Here is a 20133-nt window from a genome sequence, read left to right as displayed (position 1 = left end):
TGGCCTCAGAAACATACCAAGACGGTGGTTTACTGTCTGTCACACAAGCCACTAGCAGAAAGGGACATTCCCACCGTCCTGTCCCTCATTCCTGTCTGCAAGGTAATAACGTGTGTCGCTCCACGGGTGCCCGTCACCCCGCCCTCCAACCCCAGGCGGGGGCTGGAACCCCAGACCCACCCACAGGAGGCCTCGGGGGCCGTGAGCAGCTAGCACTCGCGCCCCTATCCAGCTGGGCTGAGTCGGGGGCCGTGACCCCTCTCCCGGGACAGCGGCGCTGACGGCCGCCCCCCACCCAGCCTCGTCGGGCTCTACGTGTCGGTGGTGATGGTCGCGGCCAAGTTCATCCACGAGCACTTCCCCGGCATTGCCCGGTCCATCATGTACGACCAGATGCCCGACGTGGTCTGCGTGCTCGGGCTCTGCGCTGCCGTCTTCCCGGTCCGCGAGCTGGGCAAGCTGCAGCTGGAGCAGAAGCTGCTGGCCAGGCTCAGCTTCCTGTACCGCTCGCCCGAGACCACGATCAAGTGGACGCAGCGGCGCCCGCCGGCCCCCAGCCACCCTGTTGCCGGGGCTCCAGAGGGGCCATGGGAAGCAGCCGTCAGGTCCTCAGGCCCTTTGGCCTCGAGAAGCAGGGTCTTTGCCTCAGCCCTGGGTCCCCCTGATGCCAAGCCCTTGCAGCTGCTCCCCAGCTGAGTCCCCGGGCCTGAGGCCGCCTTTGTGCCCACACAAGGGAGACTCAGTTCCTCCCGGCTCCCTGACCCTGCATCCTGCAGCCTCTGTGGGGGGGTGTGGGGGGGGACAGTGCCAGCTGCCTGGAGGAGGAGCTGGGCCACCTCGGTGATCTCTGGCTCCTCCAGGGCTTCTCGGGGGAAGCTGGAGCGAGCTGCCTACTTCAAGACCATTAAGCACGCTAATGACCCGTGAAGGCTCCTGGCCCCTCCGGCCCCCGCGCCTCCCTGAGCTCACAGCGTGGCCCGCCGAGTACCCTGTGACCACTACTACTGCGACTTAACACGTGGGCCATGGTTTTCCCAGGCGGGGCTGTGCCCACGGCAGGCAGTCATTAAATACATGCTTGGGACCAAACCCAGAAAGAGTCACCTTGATTGTCAGGGCACAGCCTGGGGACGAATGTCCTGCAGCCGCGTTCTCGCCCTCCTGTCCCCAGCAGAGGAGGCGTGGGCAGCCGCCGCCATGCCGGGTGGGGCCCGAGTCCCCGATCTCCTCCGCTGGGCCCAGGTCAGGGGTCTCCCTGAAACCTGGCCAGACTGGGTCCTTCAGCACCTAGGAACATGCCCGGGGGGGACCTTCACTTGAACCCGTACAACACTTGCCTCGTGATGTGCTCGGGGGGTCGGGACAGCCTTCCCTGCAGACGGCAGGTCGTGGGAAAGCCCTAAGAGCCCGAGGAGTCTACACTCTGAACCCTCAGATCCAAGATGGCCCAGGCTGTGTGCAGGCCTGGACCCGAGGGCCCCAGGGTGCTCATCTGTAAAAACGAGGTTGACAAGCTGCATCTCAAAGCCAGATGCTGGTTTGGGAGAAGGTGGTGGCATCCCGGAGCCTCAGGCCCATGGGCAGGCGTCAGGGTTGCTTTCTAAAACGGGCTGGAGAGAGAGTGAGACGGAGGCAAAAATGTGATGTGGTTCAGCCATATTTAATTCCACCCCCAGTGAATTCTAAGGAGCCAGAGTAGAGCTTCCTCTTGCTCCATAAAATTGGGTCCCCGAAGTAAGTCACCTCCATCCTCTCAAAGGGCAGGGCTGCCTGGAGGCAGCGGCAGCCCTGGCTGGAGCACGGGCCTGGGCTCTCTCTAATGTGGGTGCCACGCACAGGGCCCGGGCTGGAGACTGGGCCACGGCACCCACCGTGGACACAAAGGCCGCGCAGCCCAGGCGTCAGGGCCGCGCACGCATCCTGGGGCCCGGGGTCGTGCGGAGGCCCCAGCAGGGAGCGCGGTCTGCAGAAGCTGGCGGCAAATCAAACAGAAACAAGCCCACTGCTGCCCGCACAGCCCTCCCCGGGGCCCCCGCCAAACCCTGAGCTGCCTCCTAAGCCTTACAAGAAGGAGCCCCTTCCGTCACCACGACAACTAAAAACAGAACAAACCGAAGTTCATCTTAAGGTATAATCTTCCAATTGCTTACAATTAATCAGTGCAAAGTGAGGTAAAGAGCCCAGCGCCGCCGGGCGGGGCAGCCGCATCACACGAGCCTGCGCTTCTTGGAGTCCCTCTCCACGTCCTCCTCCTGGGCGTCCACCTCACAGCCTAGCGGGGACACCAGGTTCAGCAGAGGGTCCTCAGAGGCCCGGCCGAAGAGCGCCAGCAGGAGAGCCACACCGAAGCCCGTGGCCCGCTCACCCTGTGGGCGAGGGCAGTGGAAACACGTGCGGCCGAGCCACAGCCGCTCGGCAAACCGCGGCCGGGGTGTGGGTGGGGACTCCTGGCTCCCGGACCAGGGCGTCTGCCCCCCAACATGCCCCACGGCCCCCTTCTCTGTCCCGCTACACTCCGGGCCGGTGGGCAACGGGCTGGTGGACACGGCCCTGGGCTCCCTGCCCCCAGCCCGTCTCCCTGGGGTGGGAAAGGGCGAGACCGAGGGCCCTGGGCCTCCTGCCGAGGATGGGTCGGCTGGGACGGACTCCACGCAGCAGCCACGCTGTTCCCAGGGATGAGGAGGCCAGAGGTCAGGGGGACCACAGCTGGCCGTGTGACCCTCACACACAATGTTTCCGATGAGCTCAGCCTGCAGCTTTGGAGCCAGAGAGGGGCTCTGGACGCAAGAGAGGGTGAGGAGGGGCCGGGGAGGGGAGCAGAGCGGCCGGCCGGCCAAGCGAGTCCTAACGGGGGGAGGCGGGGGCACCCCCGGGGCCTGGACTCACGGCGTGCACGGGCGCAGCGATGTCCAGGTGGACCCAGACCCCGGGCCAGTCGAAGCCGATGTGCGAGGCGATGAAAAGGCCGGCGCAGGAGCTGGGGCCGTTGTCCCGGTCCTGGGGGAGGAGGACGGCCGTGACCCTTCGGCACCTGGCGGCGGGGACGCTGAGGAGGGGCTCGCCCAGAGCGCCCTCGGGGCTGCGTCCAGCTGGGCCCTCGCTGGATGCCCCGCACCCGCTCCACCCCACCGTCCTCAGCGACCACGCGGGGAGCGGCAGAGAGTCACCCCGAGGGCCGTGCCCGTGGGCTACGGGGTCTGCCTCCACGCCGGGCGAGGGGGGCGCCAGCGAAAGAGCTGATGGGGGCGACGGAGGCAGAGCCCGGAGTGGGGAGGACAGCCCGGTGCCCGCCGAGCGGACACGCCGGCAGCGAGACCAGAGAGCGGCGCGTCCCCACTTGGGACGATTTCTCCCCTCCCCCGACCAGAGCCCGGATCTGGGGCCTCATGGGGGGTACCCTGCCCTGCCCTGCTGCTGCTTCTCGGGGTCGCTCTGACCCCGCTCCGCCCTGCTCCACACCTACCGCCACTGAGTTCTTCATGTCTGCCACGGCCGAGGTGAACTCGCTGAAGTGCAGCTCCGGGCAGTAGACGAGCGGGTGCACCAGGTCCCCGCACTGCCGCCCGGCCTTCACGCAGGCCGCCTCCCACTCGGCGCTGTTGCTGAGCACTGCCGCGTGGTACTTGCCCGTGGCGATGCCCTGGGGACGTGGGGAGAGATGGAGAGAGCCGGCGGGGAGGGTATCCAGGTCGGGGTGGCGGGGAACACCCAGGACAGAAGAGGGGCCAACAGAAAGTGAGGCAGCAAGACAGCGAGAGAGGCCTGAGCGCGGCCACCTGGGGGACGGTCCCTGTCCTGCCCTGACGTTCCCGCTGTGGTCCTCGGGCCCCGCGCGCCTGCACCCCCACGGAGCCCCACGGGGGCCAGCTCCGGCCCCTTACGAAGATGAAGGGACAGCAGACCCCGCCCCTCTCAGAGTCAAGGTGGCCTCCGGCTCCTCGGGGCCGCTGCTGAGGGCCCCACCTGAGCTCCGGTCAGCGTGGCGATGTCCAGGATGATGTCGGCGCCCAGGTCCTTGCACGCGTAGGACACGCCATCCGCCAGCACCAGCCTGCCCTCGGCGTCCGTGTTGTTGATTTCCACAGTCCTAGGGTGCGGCCGAGACCCCACTGAGAGCCCCTCCTTCCTGTCCCCGACAGAAACGCAGCGCCAGGGCCACGAGCAAGGGGGTCCGGAGCGATGCCCGCCCCCCCCCCCCCGCTCCCGTGCCTCCGTTTCCTCATCTGTCAGATGGGAGAACAGGGTTGCCTGGGTAAGTGAGGGGAGGCGGCGCCTCTCGGGGTCACCCTGGGGACAGGCTCCCGTGGGAGGGCTGGGCTGGCGGGCGAGCGGACTCCGCTATTCTGAACCCTGGGCCACCTGCTCCGCCAGAGGCTGCCTGCTGTGACTTTCGAGTGTCTCCTCCTGCAGCTGAGAAGGAGTAGCCCAAGGGCTGATCTCAGGGAGGAGATGCAGGGAGGGCCCCCCAGCTGGGGGTCTAGGGGTGCAGGCCTCAGACACCCAAAGGACAGTAAGCCAAAAGGTCGGCAAGGGCCTGTCCCCCTAAGGCAGGGTGGGTCCCAAGCCCCTGCGGGGCGCCCGACACCTCGCGCAGCGACACGGCCACGCTCGCGGCCACTCTGGGACCAAGCGGCTGCTGCCCAGCGGCTCCTGACACAGGGCGTCCTCCCCACTGCGTCTGGCCCTGGCCGGGGTGAGCTGGGCATGGCCAGGGCTGCCAGCCAGGTCTTGGGAAGGGCCACGAGTTCCAACAACAGAGACAACCTGAGGGGGGCAGGCACTGTGAGGTGGGCGGGCGGGGTCGGCCTTACTTTCCTGAGTACAGCAGGTGGATGTCGTCCGGCCTCGTGGCGCCGGGTCCCACCGAGTTCTCAGCCAGGCAGAACACGGCATGGAGGGTGTCTCTGAAACCCTGTAGGGACAAGGGCGGAGGCTCCAGGTGCAGTCTGGGGGTGCCGGCGGTGGGGGAAGGATGGGCCGGAACTCCCCTCTGACCCACCAGGACAGCGACAGACAGACAGACAGGCAGACAGGAGTCCAGGGAGCAGCGAGCACAGCCTCCGGCACTTCCCGCGGTCCTGGTGGCGGGCTCTAGGCCAGGGGTCCGCCACCAAAGTCCGTGCAATGCAGCGTTGAGCCCGGAAGCAGGGCTGAGCTGCTGGGTTTGAGTCCCAGCCCGGCCGCTCCCCAGGGGCCTCGCTCAGCCCTTGTCTCCTGCCCACACAGGGTGGCCAGCGGTCACGGTCCTTCACCACACACCTGCTGATCTGCGGGCTTCTGAGGTTGGCCTTTTGTCTCTGGCGTTTCCTTGTGCCTACCCTCAGGTCGTGTGTGCTGTCGCTGCCCGGTGGAGTCCACGGGGACACAGTGACCCCCGCCCCCGTGTCCCACCACAGAAGCCCTCGCGTGGACTCACCTCCTCGCTCCCATTCTCACCACACTCACCTCTGGTTTTAGCATCTGTGGGTCATTCTCACCTGAGACAATTACTACACTGCTGTTTGCCCCATGGTGGTTTTCTATTTCTGTCACTTGTACAGTAAGCAACCGGGATTCTGCTGTGAATAGTGACTGTGCCTGCCCGTGTGACGCGGGGATACTTATGCTATTCTGTGGGTTACGACCCGTCTCCGTCGTTAAGCGTTTCGAGGCTCGTATGGAGGCCCGCTCCCTTCCTTACAAAACCAGTTACAAGCGGAGCCTCCAGGCTTCGGCCCCTGTGGGGTGGGGACCCCCAGCAGCCCACGGCAGCACGCTTGGCGGTGGAGGGTCCAGAGGAGCCCCGAGACCACGCACGGCCGCCAGCTGACGAATCGGCGTTAATCGCCAAGCAGCGCCCTGCACACAGCACGGGTCTACCTGCTGCGGCGCCTCCCGGCCGGCTTGTCCGGATGCCAGGACAGACCCTCCACGGACAGTCACCCGGGCCCCTCAGCAAAGACTCCGGGCAGCGTGGCCACGTGAGCTCTCCAGCCACTCCCCCACGAGCTGACAACAAGCAGCGGCTCCCCTCGCATCCCCGTCGAGCTCGTCCACCGAGGGGGCGGGCCCGCCTCAGCCCGCAGGGCCCCAGGCGGGCAGGTGAGCTGGGTGCGGCCCCCAGGCCGGGCCTGCATGTGCCCAGCAGGGCGAGGGGACGAGGGCCAAGACCCCCTCCCCACCCCACCCCTGGCTCCGCAGTGGGGGGGGCCACGCGCTGCTCCTGGGGGTCGGTGCCATGGCCGCAGCTCTCCCTCCGAGGGAGGACCCCCGGCACCGTCGGGACGCAGGCCGAGCCCTCCTTCCTCCCGGACTTCCTGCTCCCCTCTCGGGGGTGCCTGGGCAGAAACCATTTGGCAAAATCTTTTCACTGGACATCCACCCCGGGAGCCACGCTGCTCAGGTGGCCCCTGTCTGTGGGGAAGGAGAGCTTGTATCTGGTGACACGAAGGGCCGGGCTTCTCAGAAGCGCCCGAAGGAGCCACACTGAGAGGTAAGTGGCCCTGGACGGCCGGTGTGCGCCCACCCCCCTTTGCTGGATAAACACCCTCTACAACTCCAAACGCCAGGGAGCAGCCACTGCTGCAGGCCCCCCCGACAGGGCTCCTCTGGCTCAGGAATCTGGTTCCAATCGCTGGGCTCCACGAGGCCTGGCGTGCCCAGGGTGGGGAGTGAGGGGCCCTCTGGCTACCCTGGACATCTGTGCTCAAAGTGGCCACCCAGGCTACTCCAGGGCCGACCCCGGGCCCCCTCCTCCAAACAGTAGCCCGGCCCTCCCCAGACCCCGACCCTGAGCACCGGACCCCGAGTGAGGGCGGGCAGGCCGGGCGGGCAGTCTGCTCCACGGCACCCTTCCCGTTTCGGTCCGGACGGGCGAGGCTCTCAGAACTCAGCGGGGACCCGTGAAGCCAGACGCGCAGGCGAAGGTGACACGCTCGGGCTCGGGTGGAGGAGCCCGAGGGGCCCAGGGCTGGGGTGCAGAGGGAAAGGGGCCAGGGGGCTGCAGAGGCTCAGGAAGGACGCGGGGGGGCGCTCTGGGGAGAAGGGCCGCGAGGGGAGGATGGGGCCGCACCCACCTGCTTGACGGCGGCTCTGAAGGCCCCCAGCACGGCCGCGGCGCCCCCGCAGTCCCGCTTCATCCCTGGCATGGCGGTCTGTGGGTGGCACAGGGGGACGAGAGAGAGGTGAGCGGATGCTGACCCCCCAGCGCCAGGGCCCCCGCCGCAGCCCGTACATCAGGGCCCCGGAAGTGCAGGACCTGATGCCCACAGAACCCAGGAGACGCCACTGGTTGCCTGGGGTCCCCTAGGAGCAACGGGAAGCAAGGGCTAAAGATGCCAGGGTGCCTCTGGCTCGAGCAGAGCTTTGGGAGTTACTGAAGGGAACTCTGCGAGGGGGGAGGGGGAGACGTCCAGAGCTGCCGGATTCGCCGTGGCCTGCCTCCTGGCTAGGCCATGACCAAGTACCCCTACCTTGACCGCCCCGTCCGGGTTAATGGGAGCTCTTCCCAAATGTCACCAGTCACTGTGACATCACCAATCCCACCCCCACCCTGAGGATACCTGCCACCCGCCCCAGCTGGCGTCTCTGGGGTGACGGGGCTAATGGGAGGATCACTGGAGACAAAGGCGCCCTCCGGCCACAGAGGCAACACGATTTTCTTTAAGCTAGCTGAGAGCAGCTACGCATTTTTACATTCCATAGGTTCCCAACACTAACTGACAGGTTCGTATTTTAAATTAACAACAGGTCATCTCGGATGTAAGGATTTGGGATTGAAAGGTGCCAAGAGATTTTTCTGAACCCTTATTGGATTACGTGAGCCTCGAGTTTTAATGGAAAGTATCTTTAGATATAAACGGAGTTGAGTGAAAATGACTCAGCTAGCACTACTGAAAATAAGCCATCTCTTTTGACCTAATCTGCAAGAAACCACAAGATTGTTTAAATGGAAAAACAGGGCCTCAGACCTAGAATCAAACCCCTTGCAAAATGGCCGCACAGAAAATGGCTCGAGATGGTCCCTGAAAGCCCGTGATCCCCTGTCACGGGCAGAACAGATGTCCCACCAAAAACGCAGCTCAATTGACTCTGTCAGCTTCTCGGACCCCACCCGTCGTTCCTGTTTTTATAAGAGAAACGATTTCCATGGTAACGCCTTGGTCACTGGTAGGCTGACACCTGCACCAATGGGGCAGGGGCAGTGATGGCTGGAGCCGTGGCCCGGGGCCGCATGGGAACTGGTGGTCACTGGATTCATTTCTAGGCCTTCTGGGAAATAAGGCACTGCTCATTTCACTCGAGTCTTCTTGCTGAAGCAGTAAACGATTAACTTTTCAAAATCTCAGCCGTGGAGTACAGCCGTTCCCAACACTGTCTGTGATGAGACGGAAGGTGCCGGGAAGGCCCTGCTCTCTCTCCCCGACGCCCGGCAGTCGGTCACGGTGGGTCCGCTGGAGCCCAAGTGGGAGTGGGCATTGAGTCCTTCCTGAGCTCAGCAAGCCTCTCTGTTCTTGCAAACACCGTTGTACTTGGAGGAACCACTGACACATGCTGGGGATCTAGACTCAGGTATCTGCAGACATTTTCTCAAAAACTATCAAAGTGAGCCTCTCACCTCCAGGAGGGCACCGGCATCGCTTGGTGCCAGTGGTAAAATCTGAGCTGCCAAGCAAAAATCAGAATTTTGGAAAACTTGTATCTGCCTCCATGAGGGCTTCCTAACACTCACCTTTTTACATGAGATAGATGGTGATATTAACGAGTATGGTTTTTAAAAATATTATATAATGAAATGTGTCAAAATCTGGAGGTTCCGCATAACTCTGTGAACAATATTTTCCAAATGACCCACATCATGTGTGATATTATAAAATCATACATTCAAAGTTCAAGACAGACCCCGCAGATTTCAACGTAGCAGAACGCCAAAGCTCACAGACGTGGTTTCAGATTCCACATCATAACTAACCTTTCAGAAGCTCCCACCTGTCGAGTTTTGGTGTAATAGCAAAGAAGAATGTCCTGAGTTACCTGAAGAGGGTACCAAAATGCTTCTCCCTTCTCTAACTACAAAAGGACTGAGGCCAGATTTTCTTTTTATATTTCAACTAAAACAGATCACAACAGACTAAATGCAGATCACAGCTGTCTTCCATTAAGGCACACATTAAAGAGCTGCAAAAATGTAAAACATTGCCACTCCTCTCGGTAATTTTTTTTCGTTTTGGAAAATACAGTTCTTTTCATAAAACTGTATTATTTACAATGGTATGCAATGGGGTCATATTGTTATTTTTTAATGAATTAATAAATATCTTTAAAATCTCCCAGTTTTAATTTCTAGTAGGGTAAATACCAGCAGACATCACCCTTATAAACAAAACCTCTTTGGAATCAATACTTGTTAAGACTGGAAGGGGTCCTGAGTCTAACACACTTGAGACCTGTTAATTCATGCTGATCCTGATTTGCCTTGAAAACCGGGGTTTTTCCTGCAAAACTGGGAGAGCGTACCACTGGCAAAATGACTAATTTCCAGGAAGCCCTGCTTCTCACACTCCTGCCCTCCAACAAGCCACCATCCAAATGAGCCTGAAATCCTGCCCCCAGAACTCAGGGCAAGAGCCCTCGTCAAGGGTGTGGGCGGGGAGCCAGCACCAGGTGCAGCTAGAGGGGCTCATCATCTGCAGAGCATTTAAAATGGTAATAAACCGACTAGAAGTCAGTCTGCCTGTTGTCATCAGTGGAAAAAATATTCCTCCTGCTGTTGGCTGAAGCGAGCCCTAATCACGTGAATAAAAGCTTCAAATCCACCTATGTTCACTCCTACAACACCGACTCCAGCAACACTGTCCTACACGGATGCTCATCACTGCCGGTGGCGCAGACTCCGCGAGGTGCCCTGGTTCTGAGTCGGGCGGGCTCCGGAGGCGGGCGGCCGGTCAGCGTCCACGGCGCCTGGGATGGCGAGTTGCTGCCCTCGGATGGTGCGCTCGGAGCGAACCCCAGGGAGCAGCGAGTCTCTTCGCAGCCCTCAGTCTCGGGGAACCGCTGGAGTCCTCGTGTTTAAAATGTTTTTACTCCACAGACGTCTGAAAGCTGCTGGACTTGATCTCAAAGGACCGGAGACATGGCTGCTACACCAATTTGGGGAGTTTCTTGGGAAATGGGATTCTTAGCAGTCTCTGCTGAGGGACCCTACTGTTGGAGACTTTCCCTGAGTATTTGTCTATCAGTTGCTTCATGGGATAGAAACTCTTTAAAATTAAAATGAATTGTGTTGTTTTGGATCAACTATGAGTGAACACAGACTGACCAACCTGGCACCTCTGTCTAGTGAACACAAAGATGTGAAGATGACCGATTTGGATAAAGTCATTGACAAGTCCCCAGAAGCTAAGGCCTGGCAGCAGAGCCTGATGCTGGCACGCATCACCACGCGAGAACAACGTGGAAGCGTCAGTTTCTTCCTATCAAAAATGACATTAATGCTATTTTCTTTTTTTTTTTGGCCGCACCTCACGACATGCGGGACTTCCCTGAATAGGGATCAAAGCCACGTCCCCTGAAGTGGAAGGTGGAGTCTTAACCACGGGACCACCAGGTAAGCCCACATTAATGCTGTTTAAAAGTGTTAATGGATGACTGTTTTCTTTATATGTACTATAACATTCATTTTTAATTTTTTATTGGCATGATAAGATGTATGGAATTCAATAAGAGGGAATTCACTATCGGGGAATTCACGACTGGTGTTTGGTTTTTTTGAACATTTATTATTGGTTTCATTTCCCGATTAGTCCTGAAAGTAATTTTGTTGTTTAGAAGAGGAGGGATGTTAAAAGAAAAAGATCCTCCACTCTAGGTACCAAATACAGAAGTGCAAAAAGGAGCGGCACAAGCCCTACCCTAAACAGCAGCTGACCCTGGGTGTGACCTCAGAGGAGCGACAGGGACAGCAGCTGACCCTGGGTGTGACCTCAGAGGAGCGACAGGGAGTGGCGGGACCGGCCGCCAGCCGGAGGAAGGAGGCGCACCCACAGGGGCAGCTGCCGCTTAGCTCCAGCAGGGCGCCCCCAGGTGCCAATGCACGACCAGCGCTGCCAGGTCCCCTGAAGTTACAAAAGGTATGAGACCCAGTCCCGTGAGAATTCTTCCTGTTTTTAAATGCTGGTAACGAATTCGGATTTTAAAACACCATCTGGGCCAAGAGGACGCGTCTGAGAGCCACGAGGGCTGCCAGTCGTCAGTGTCTTCCCTGCGCGAGCTTGGCTCGCGCTCAGCCGTCTAAAAGCTCCCTCTCCGGGATGGCTGACTCTCCTCTTCCAGTTTCCCCCTAGAGCCCAGCCCGGGCCTGGAGCACCTGCGTGTGGGCTGAGCAGATGAAGACACCTCTCGCCCTGCTCCTGGTGCAGGGCAGGCCCCTGGGCGTGAGAAGGGGCCGCCCTTAAGAGAGACTCTGGGACTTGCAGCCTCCCAGCAACGCTCCCAGGCGCCTGGCTCCTGGGCCCAAACTCCCCTCCCTTTAACCAGGGCGTCTGCTTTCCGAAGGTCTCGTGAGAACCACCGCTAAGCATCCTCTTGGGGGACCTCAGACGGTCGTGGAGACGGTGGGCGTCTCCCCAGGCCCCTTCCTTCTTCTCCTCCAGATTTTCTGTTTCCTGCCTCCTGTCTGAAGTGCGGGCGTGAAATCGTCTGCCTCTCGGGGGACTGGGCCCCACGGTCTCCCCCCTGGACGCCCCGACTCCGAGGCCCAGGAACCTTGCTCCTTCCTCCGACGCCTGAGAAGGGGCCCTCCCACCCGGCTCCGCCCGAGCCCCAGCCCCGCACCTCACCTTCCCCTTCATGCTGAGACCCCCGGTGTCGTAGACGATGCCCTTGCCCACCCACGCGATGGTCTGGGTGGCTCCGTCCGGGGTGTGGCTGAGGACGGCTAGGGCTGGGGGGTGGAGGGCGGCCTTGCCCACACCGTAGATCCCTAGGGAAAGCACAGGACACGTCAGTGAGGCGCGGGCTGGACCCAGCAGAGGACTCCCGGAAGCCCCCCAGCAACACTGCTCTCCCCCCGAAGTAGCCACTGGCCTGTGGACGTTCCCCCCGGAGAGCTCCCCGCCCCCTCCCACCCCCTCCCGCCCTCTCCCGTCCCCTGGCCAGTGTGGGATCGGGGAAGGCAAATGAGTTCACTGCCCTGGGACTGCAAATGAATTCTGCACGAAGTACTGTGAGGCAAGAAAACCCGCTGAGAAAAAAAATACTGTATCATTCCCAGAAAGACGTGAACAGGATTGCAGAATGAAGTGGTTTCTGGATAATTCTGCAAGGCCGCTCCAGCCCCTGCTTGCCCTCCCTTCCCTGACCTCTCTGTGCACTCAGGAGGTACCTCCCTTCCCGACCTCGCCCCCACCACTGCCTCACTGTTGGTTCCTGGGCCCCATCTTCTCAAGAAAACTGTGGCTTGCTGTGGGCACAGCCCATGCCTCACGGTCCCCCAGTAATCGGACCAGTAACCGTAGCAACCAGGATAAGAAGCAGTAATAGCTGCCTGGCAAACTGCTACTCATCCTGCGAGACCCGCTGCCAACGTCACCTCCTCCATGAAGCTTTCTGACTACGGCCTCTGCCTCCACTAACGTGTGCCCTCAGATTCTGCCTCTGGGCATTCACGAGCGTGTGGATCCCCTCCCCGAAGCGTGGGCAGGACGGCAGGTCTCAGTGCCTCTGGGTGTGGCAGAGATGACAAGACCACTCCCAAGATTAGGTGACAGAAGACCTTGCCTCTATCTTGCTCTTTCTTGGCTCTTGTTCGGAGCCCTTGCTCTGAGAGAAGCAGTTGCCACATTGTAAGTTGCTCAAGGACAGGCCCCCAAGACAAGGAACAGCCAGTGGGGCCCGGAGGCCTGCTGGCGGGGCCGTGAGTGAGCCCTGCTGGGAGCACGCGGCCAGCCCCAGTGGGGCCTTCAGATGACCGCAGCCTCGAGAGACGCTGGGCCGGACCCAGCTAAGCCACGCCCGATTCCCCCCCACAGGACTGCAAGACAAGGGACACGTGTTGCTTTCGGCTGCTACCATCTGGGGTAATTGGCTTTGCAGCCTCATATAACAACGACAGTGACCTTCCCAGCTCCTGTCCTAGTCGTCACCGCACCTCAGCGCCTGGGAGTTGGGGGAGGACGGGCCTGGCAATGAGGAAAAGCTCTCTGAGGAGGTGGCCAAGACGTGCAGGGTAAGACGGCCCCGTCGTGAGACTATCTCGGCGGAAAGCATCCCAGACAGAAAGGGCTGCAAGCGCAGGCCTTGATGTCGACGTGAACTTGTGTATTCGAGGAACAGAAAGGCCCTGCTGGGTGAGCCGGGCAGCCAGGACGGCAGCACGTGGGAGGCTGCAGAGGGAGTGGGTGGGGGAGGCCTTGGCTCCCGAGGCTTCCAGGATCTGAATCAGAATCTGAATCGCTGCCTCCGCTCTCCCCCACAGATGGTCTGCTTCCCAGGGTCTGGGCTCGGGGCTGGACGCGGGCTGGGTTCCTTCAGAGCGAAGCCTGGGATGACACACCATGCAGTCTGGTGCCCCCCTGCCACCCACGTACCCCGGGCCGCTCCTGAGGCCAGGATCTGCGAGGACCAGCCCCCACCCACCTCCAAATCCTCTTGTCTTCAGCTCCTCGTCCCGGATAACGGTTGGGACGATCCCCAGTTCTTTTCCAACTTTCTTAATCTCCTGGATGTGTTCATGGAAAAAACAACAACACACAAACACGTGAAGACGGCTTAAATCAAGGCGAGGCCAGGGCCTGGGCCAGGGGTGAGCAGATGCCTTACGGTGGGAGAGGGATGGGCTGTGATGCCGTGGCTTTGACTCTTGGCTCTGAGCATGATTAAACCCAGGAGAGGCGGCTCCCCCTCCAAATCTGCAATTTCCTGCAGCCCATGGCTGGAGGCCTGCTGAGGGGCCTTGGGGAGGAAGCTCTGCCCTCCCTCCACCCTCAGCTGAGGCCTGGGGGCCCCTCGGCTCCGGGTGGACGGCAGGACTCTGCCCACAGCAGCCCGTGGCTTCCCCAGACGAGGTGCAGAGACTGTGGACCATCCCCCTGCAGCCCTGAGTTTCCTGACTCTCCTTGGGGTCTACCGACACCATCCCAGTCCTGGCAGGACCCCAGGGCTACGAACCTCGAGGAAGGTGTCTGTGTTCATCTCATTGCAGGGCGTGTCCACGATGCGGGCTGCCAGCCGCACGCCTTCTGTGGCGCTTGTTAAACACTAGGAGAAACAAAAGGCCGTCACTGGGGCCCCGGGACCAGGTGGAAGGCATCCCTCCTCATCCAATGGCCAGGGGCCCAGAGGTGTCAGAGGCACACGTCACCCGGGAGAGGTTGCAGGGTTGCCGCCAGGGGAGCGAGTGCAGGTAGAAGGGAAGCAAAAGTTTGCCCGTGACCCTCCAGCCGTCTAAAGTCCAACGCAGCTCCAGAATCACAGAGGAACCCTTCAAGTCTGGCATCCTGCCCGGCCTACAAGGGGCCCACCTTGCTTTCTAAACCTCATCTCCTGCTACGGACGCCCCTCATCCAGGTGCAGGTGGCCCTCCTGCCTGCCTCTGAACACACATTATGTCTGGCCTCTGCCAACCCCCTACCCCCTTCTCAGGAGGAGGTGTTGCCCTCTGTTATGGACTGAATGTCCTGAAGCCCTGACCCTCAATAGGGTGGTATTAGGGGGCTTTAGGAGGTGATCAGGTTTCAACGAGGTCAGGAGGGTGGGGCCCCATGATGGGATGACTGCCCCTAAGAAGAGGACACAGCGGGCTTCCCTGGTGGCGCAGTGGTTAAGAATCTGCCTGCCAATGCAGTGGACATGGGTTCAAGCCCTGGTCCGGGAAGATCCCACGTGCCGCGGAGCAACTAAGCCCATGAGCCACAACTACTGAGCCTGTGCTCTAGAGCCCGCGAGCCACAACTACTGAAGCCCACGTGCCACAACTACTGAAGCCCGCGCGCCTAGAGCCCGTGCTCCGCAACAAGAGAAGTCACCGCAACGAGAAGCCCACGCACTGCAACGAAGAGCGGCCCCTGCTCACCGCAACTAGAGAAAGCCCGCGCGCAGCAACGAAGACCCAACGCAGCCATAAATAAATAAATAAAATAAATAAATTTATAAGAAAAAAAAAGAAGAGGACACAGCAAGAAGGTGGTGGTCTGAAAGCCGGGAAGAGAGCCCTCACAGGACCCACCGTGATCCTGGACGTCCTAAACATGTGCTGTTCAAGCCCCCCGTCTGTGGGCTGTTGTCATGGTGGCCTGAGCAGACCAAACGACTCCCCTTCTGTTGCCAAGATCCCAGCTACGCTTTGAGGTACTTCTCAAAGGCCATATCCTCCAGGAGCTTCTCTGGATCCTCCCAATGGAGAAAAGGTCCCTGGGCCCGCTGGGGAGGTGTTTTTCTCACGTGGGCCCCATGTGAGTGTCACAGTCCCCCACCCTTTTTCCTGGTCGTCTGATGTGACACTGCTCTGGCCACAGGGCCAGGAGGGAAGGACACAGACAGACCGGCCTTGCGCACCGACCCAGTGCCCAAAGGGCAGCAGGAGCCTGCCACCGGCCACCACGGGAGGCACTGCAGACAGGGCACGTGCACACGCAGAGGTCATGTTCATCCCCTCTCCCCTCGGCTGTCCACGTAGCAGGAGATGAGGTTTAGAAAGCAAGGTGGGCCCCAAGCGTCAGCCCTGACGCTCAGCTTTGCCTCCTGCCCCACCTGGCCCTCCAGCACCCACCTCCAGGGCCTGGCTGCCTTTCCCTGTGCAGGAAGGAGGCAACATCAAGAGAGAGGCGCAGCGTGGGTCTGGCGGGGGTGAGGACGGCACCCCGTTCCTCGCCGCCTCTTCCAGCGCCGCAGGGACCGGGAGGGCAGGCTCCGGGCCCACAACGGCAGCCCAGCCACCTCTCAGGCTGTCCCGAGGCAGTTAAACCCTGGAGCCTCAGAGGCACAGACTTGACAGCTCAGATGCGAGATGTGCCGTGTAGCCCCCGCTGCCTGTCAGCGGGCTCTCCCCCAGGAGGGTGAGCGTCTCTGTCTGTGGGGCACCTACTGTGCACCAGGCTCCACACTAGACTCTGAATTCAAAGACGCCCAAGGGACGCAAGTCCAGCAGAGAATCACAACACATTGTTCCATTAGATGCCACAGAGGAGGAGGGTAGGAGAGGCCACAGACACGGGGTCTAGGTGGTCCCCGTGGTGAGGAAAAGGCCAGCCGGGGTGTCAGAGACTCCTGTGCTCACGACCCAGGACAGAAGAGAAACAGGGCTGACGGACGGTGGCCGCGGTTCAAGCCTGGCTCCACCCCTGCTGGCGTGGCCCCGGTAAGTCGCTTAATACCTCTGAGGCTCAGTCTGCTCAACTCTAAGTGGGGAGAGTTAGCAGAACCCATTTCACTGGGCAGTTGTGAGAATTAAGTGTGTGCGCACACGTGTGCAGAGCAGCGCCTGACACCTGACAAGCACTCGCAAAGCGCTGGCCCCTGCCTGGTTGTGAGGCAGTGGGAAGCGGAACCGGAGGGGGGAGTCTGGAGGCAGCGAGGCCAGTTAGGAGGCTGCCGCCATGGTCCCAGAGAACAGTGGGGTGCAGGTGGGCAGAGTAGGACGGGTGGGACGTAGGGGCCGGGGAGACCCTTCATCACGTACAAAGCTGGTGCGGGGATTATTATGCACGGGACCAGGACCCTGCCCTCCGGGGGCTGGGGGACTCTGACTCCAGCGCAGGGAACAGAGGCTAAACTCAGATGCGTCATGTCCGGTGCGGATGGCTCTCGGCTGGCAGAGGGTCTGGCAGTGTGGGAGAGGCCGGGCTAGCCAGGATGGCCAGGCCTCCCCGAGGAAGGGATGCGGGCAGAAGCCGGACTGAGACCAGGCAGAACCAGAGCCGGAGGGGCCCTGGAGAGGGACCCTGGGCAGGACTGGGCTTGGTGAGGCCAAGGGACAGCAGGAAGCCAGTCCCTGTGGCTGAGGGCAGGAGGAGAGGGGCTTGGAGGGGCTAGAGGATGCTCAGGCCTCCAGCCCCAGCCCAGAACTCAGAAGGAACTCCCTGGAGCTGGAGGGAAGGAGTGATCATTGGCGTCCAACTGCAGGCTGGAACCCAGGGGCACTGAAACCACCCAGAGAGGAGGGAGTGAGGCCAGAATGCCCCCACAGTTGGCGGGGGTGGGGGGGCGACCACAAAGGGAATGCAGAGAGGGCGGGGCAGGCGGGAAAGGTACGGGGAGGAGAGAAGGCTCAGGCCAGGGCTGGGCGGGTGCCCTTCAAGGATGGATGACCAGTGCTCAAGTCAGACAGATGTGGCCCTTGGAAAACAGGGTCAGGAAGGGGGTGGGCGAACTCCATGATGGTGGGCTGAGGGGGGAAAGGGAGTTAAGACAGGCAAAGCAATCGGACCATGGGAGGTGAAGGGAAGAGAAAAGAGGAGCTGTCTCAGGAGGGCAGGGATGAGGCACATGGTCTCCTCCTAGGGGAAAGAATCCCGGGGGAGGGGGAGCAGTTACAGACCTGGGGGCACAAGGCGGATGAGGGGCTGCTCGAGGGGCTGCTCAAGGGGCTGGAGACAGAGCGCCGGGTGAGGGAGGGGAGGGGAAAGGACCACCTGAGTCTGGCGGTTGGAGCGGGGGCTGCAGGTGGGGAGGGTGAGACCGCAGCACCACTGGGCTGGGAGGGTCACCACGGGAGGGAAAGCTGGCATTCGGCCCACACGAGGACTTCTAGGTTGGAAATCACTTCCAGCCTCGCCGTGCCTCAAAAGGATCAAACGAAGGAGGATCAAATGACATAACATATGTAAAAGTGCACCATAAAGGGTAACGCGATACACACACGGGCAGGAGCATCAGCATCAAAACATGCAAGCGCCTGGCGCAGGGTAGGTGCTCGATCAACACTGGCTGAACAGAACCGAACCCTGAGAACGAGACCACCCCGGGGAGAGGGAGCCCGCTGCCCGGCTTTGGACGGGCCCCGGGGGCCTTCTCGGGAATGCCAGCAGCCCTGTCCTGTCCTCCCAGGGAGTGGGAAAGAGAGCTCTGCCCAAGCTGGGGGGTGGCGGGGAGTGCGGCATGGGGTCCCGGTCTGAACTTCCAGACACCCACTTGCAAAGTGGACACTTCCACTGGCCCGTTGTCTTGTCCCACCAGGAAAAACTCCACTGTGACGGTCTTCTTCTCCGGGCGCCGTGATGCCCCCGAGCGTTGGGTGAAGAGTGGGAAAGCGCGGGCCAGGGCACAGGCCGAGGCGAAGGCGTCCGACCGCTCACAGACCATCTGCAGCACAGAGAGCGGAGCTGTGGTGAAGGGGAGCGAAGCGGGGTTGGGGCGGGGGGATGGGACCCAGGGCCCAACCCATGGGAGCCGCCACCAGGAAGTGCTAGGGCCCCACAGCTGGGTCAGAGGCCACTGTGGAAACAATCTGGACGGACACGCCCCAGCAAAGCCATCATCCCAGGGGCCTTCCCCGGAATCACTGTCCCACGATGTGAGAAGAAAATGTCAGCCACCAAATGGGGTCAACTGCCTCTCGAGACAGGAAGGCAGGACGTGCAGCGCTGCACAGCGGACACAGGCTCAGGAAGCCTGGGTCTGAGTCTCAGATCTGATCTGGGGTAGACCGTTCCGTCTCGGGACCCTCGGTATCCCCGGCAGCGGTAAGGCCGGGGTTGCACGGTGCGGTCGCGGCAGCATCATCCGCACCGGGGATACCGTGGGCCGGAGTGCTCTGCGGTCCGGAGGGCTGAGCCACAGGCCCCGGCCAACAGGCCAGCACGCAGCGACCCGAAGCTCGGGGGCCCGTGCGGGGCCAGCCCCTCAGAAGAACTCACCAGAATGCACCGATGGGTTCCCGGCGGCAGGCAGGTCCGCACGAGCCGGGTGACGAAATGCGCGGCCGAGGGGCTATTGTGCCGGCTCACCCTGGAGGGCAGGGCGGCCACGGTGGCATAGTTCAGGTAGAGGGGACAGCTGTCCGTGGGGCTGGGGTTGAGCGTGCTTAGGGCAGCCTGCCAGAGCTGCATCAGAAGGGGAGACACAAGACAGACACCAGCCTTTACAGGGCCGCCGGCCAGAGCCCTGCGCGCAGACGCCTGCCTCGCTTGCTAAAAGGGCCCTTTTGCAGCCTCCCCGCGGCACCCAGGATCCCTAATTAAGAAGTGTCACATCTCACTAGATAAGCGCTGTGTGCGTACGCTGGCACGCGTCCACCCTCGTGGGACTAAACAGTGGGGACTTAAACGGCCAAGCTGGACCGTTTTTCTGCTAAAAACGCTGGAAACCTGCACTGGGGTGGGACGCAGCCAGGTGCCCCTGGAGGGGGGCGGGCGGCACCGCCACAAGGGTTCTGGAAGGTGGTGTCAGGGCCGCGCAGGCTGCCGGGGCCCGGCCCCTCGAGGGCAGTTCCTTCGCGCCTGGTCGAAGGACAGGCCAGCGCTGCCCACGAGCCTGCGGCCCGGGTGGGTGCGGGGCGCGCGCGGCCTCCGGGCGGGGCTGCTGGACGGGAGCCCGCTCCTCTGCTTCCGGGGAGGCGGGCGGCCCCGGGCCTCGCCGGCCGGCCTGGCCTACTGGGCGCGCCCGGGCCGGCGGGCGGGCTGGGGGCGCCGGGCGGTCGAGGCGGGGCCTCCGCGGCCTCCCGGCCGGCCCGGCCCCGCCCGACCTCCGCTCGCCGGCAGGGCGGCGCATGGCGGCCGGCGCGGCCCGCTCACCTCCTCGGTGACCCGGGGCAGCAGCTTCCCGCGGACGTGGCTCCAGGGCACGCGGTGCAGGTGGTGCAGCTGCCCGAGCAGCAGCAGCGGCCGGCTCTGCGGGTCCGCGTCCCCGGCGCTCGCCTGGAACTGCAGCCCCACGCTCGCCATCTTCGCCGGCCTAAGCCCCCCGCCCCGGCCACCGCGCCCGCCGCGCTTGGGCTCCCGCTCCGGCCGGGCCTCGGCGCCGCCCCGGCCCTGCCCGGCCGCCGGCCCCGCCTCCCCCGCCGCTCCGGGCCGCTCGCGAGACGTGCAGGGCCCGCCCGGGGCGCGAGGGGGCGCCGGGCCGGCGGGGCGGGGGGCAGGCCCGGGCTGGGCGGCCCGGGGCCGCCCGGACCTGCAGGCCCCGGCCCGTGGCGGGCCCCGAACTCCGCCAGGCCCCGCACCG

At 62.2% G+C, this 20133-nt stretch overlaps 1 protein-coding gene across 2 annotated transcripts; it reads right to left on the bottom strand.

The window, feature by feature from the left end:
- Positions 1-1671: 1671 nt before the first annotated feature.
- NPEPL1 (aminopeptidase like 1) lies at positions 1672-19897 on the bottom strand. Of its 2 annotated transcripts, none has more exons than XM_082856268.1 (12): positions 19707-19897; positions 18831-19016; positions 18106-18276; positions 14146-14235; positions 13615-13696; positions 11817-11959; positions 7056-7133; positions 4812-4912; positions 3964-4087; positions 3464-3640; positions 2887-2997; positions 1672-2366 (listed from the first exon to the last, which is right to left on the bottom strand). In XM_082856268.1, the coding sequence occupies exons 1-12, from the start codon at positions 19854-19856 to the stop codon at positions 2208-2210; spliced, it is 1572 nt and encodes a 523-aa protein (XP_082712394.1). In that variant the 5' UTR covers positions 19857-19897; the 3' UTR covers positions 1672-2207. The 2 variants fall into 2 exon arrangements, with proteins under 2 accessions (XP_082712394.1, XP_082712395.1); XM_082856269.1 differs by having other exon boundaries at positions 1672-2272.
- Positions 19898-20133: the final 236 nt, after the last annotated feature.

The sequence above is a fragment of the Leucopleurus acutus genome (genome assembly GCF_964270905.1).
Source record: "Leucopleurus acutus genome assembly, chromosome: 16".
In the NCBI taxonomy this organism is placed as follows: Eukaryota; Metazoa; Chordata; class Mammalia; order Artiodactyla; family Delphinidae; genus Leucopleurus; species Leucopleurus acutus.
The sequence above is the reverse complement of the archived record's forward strand: the minus strand, read 5'-3'. Positions and strand labels throughout refer to the sequence as shown.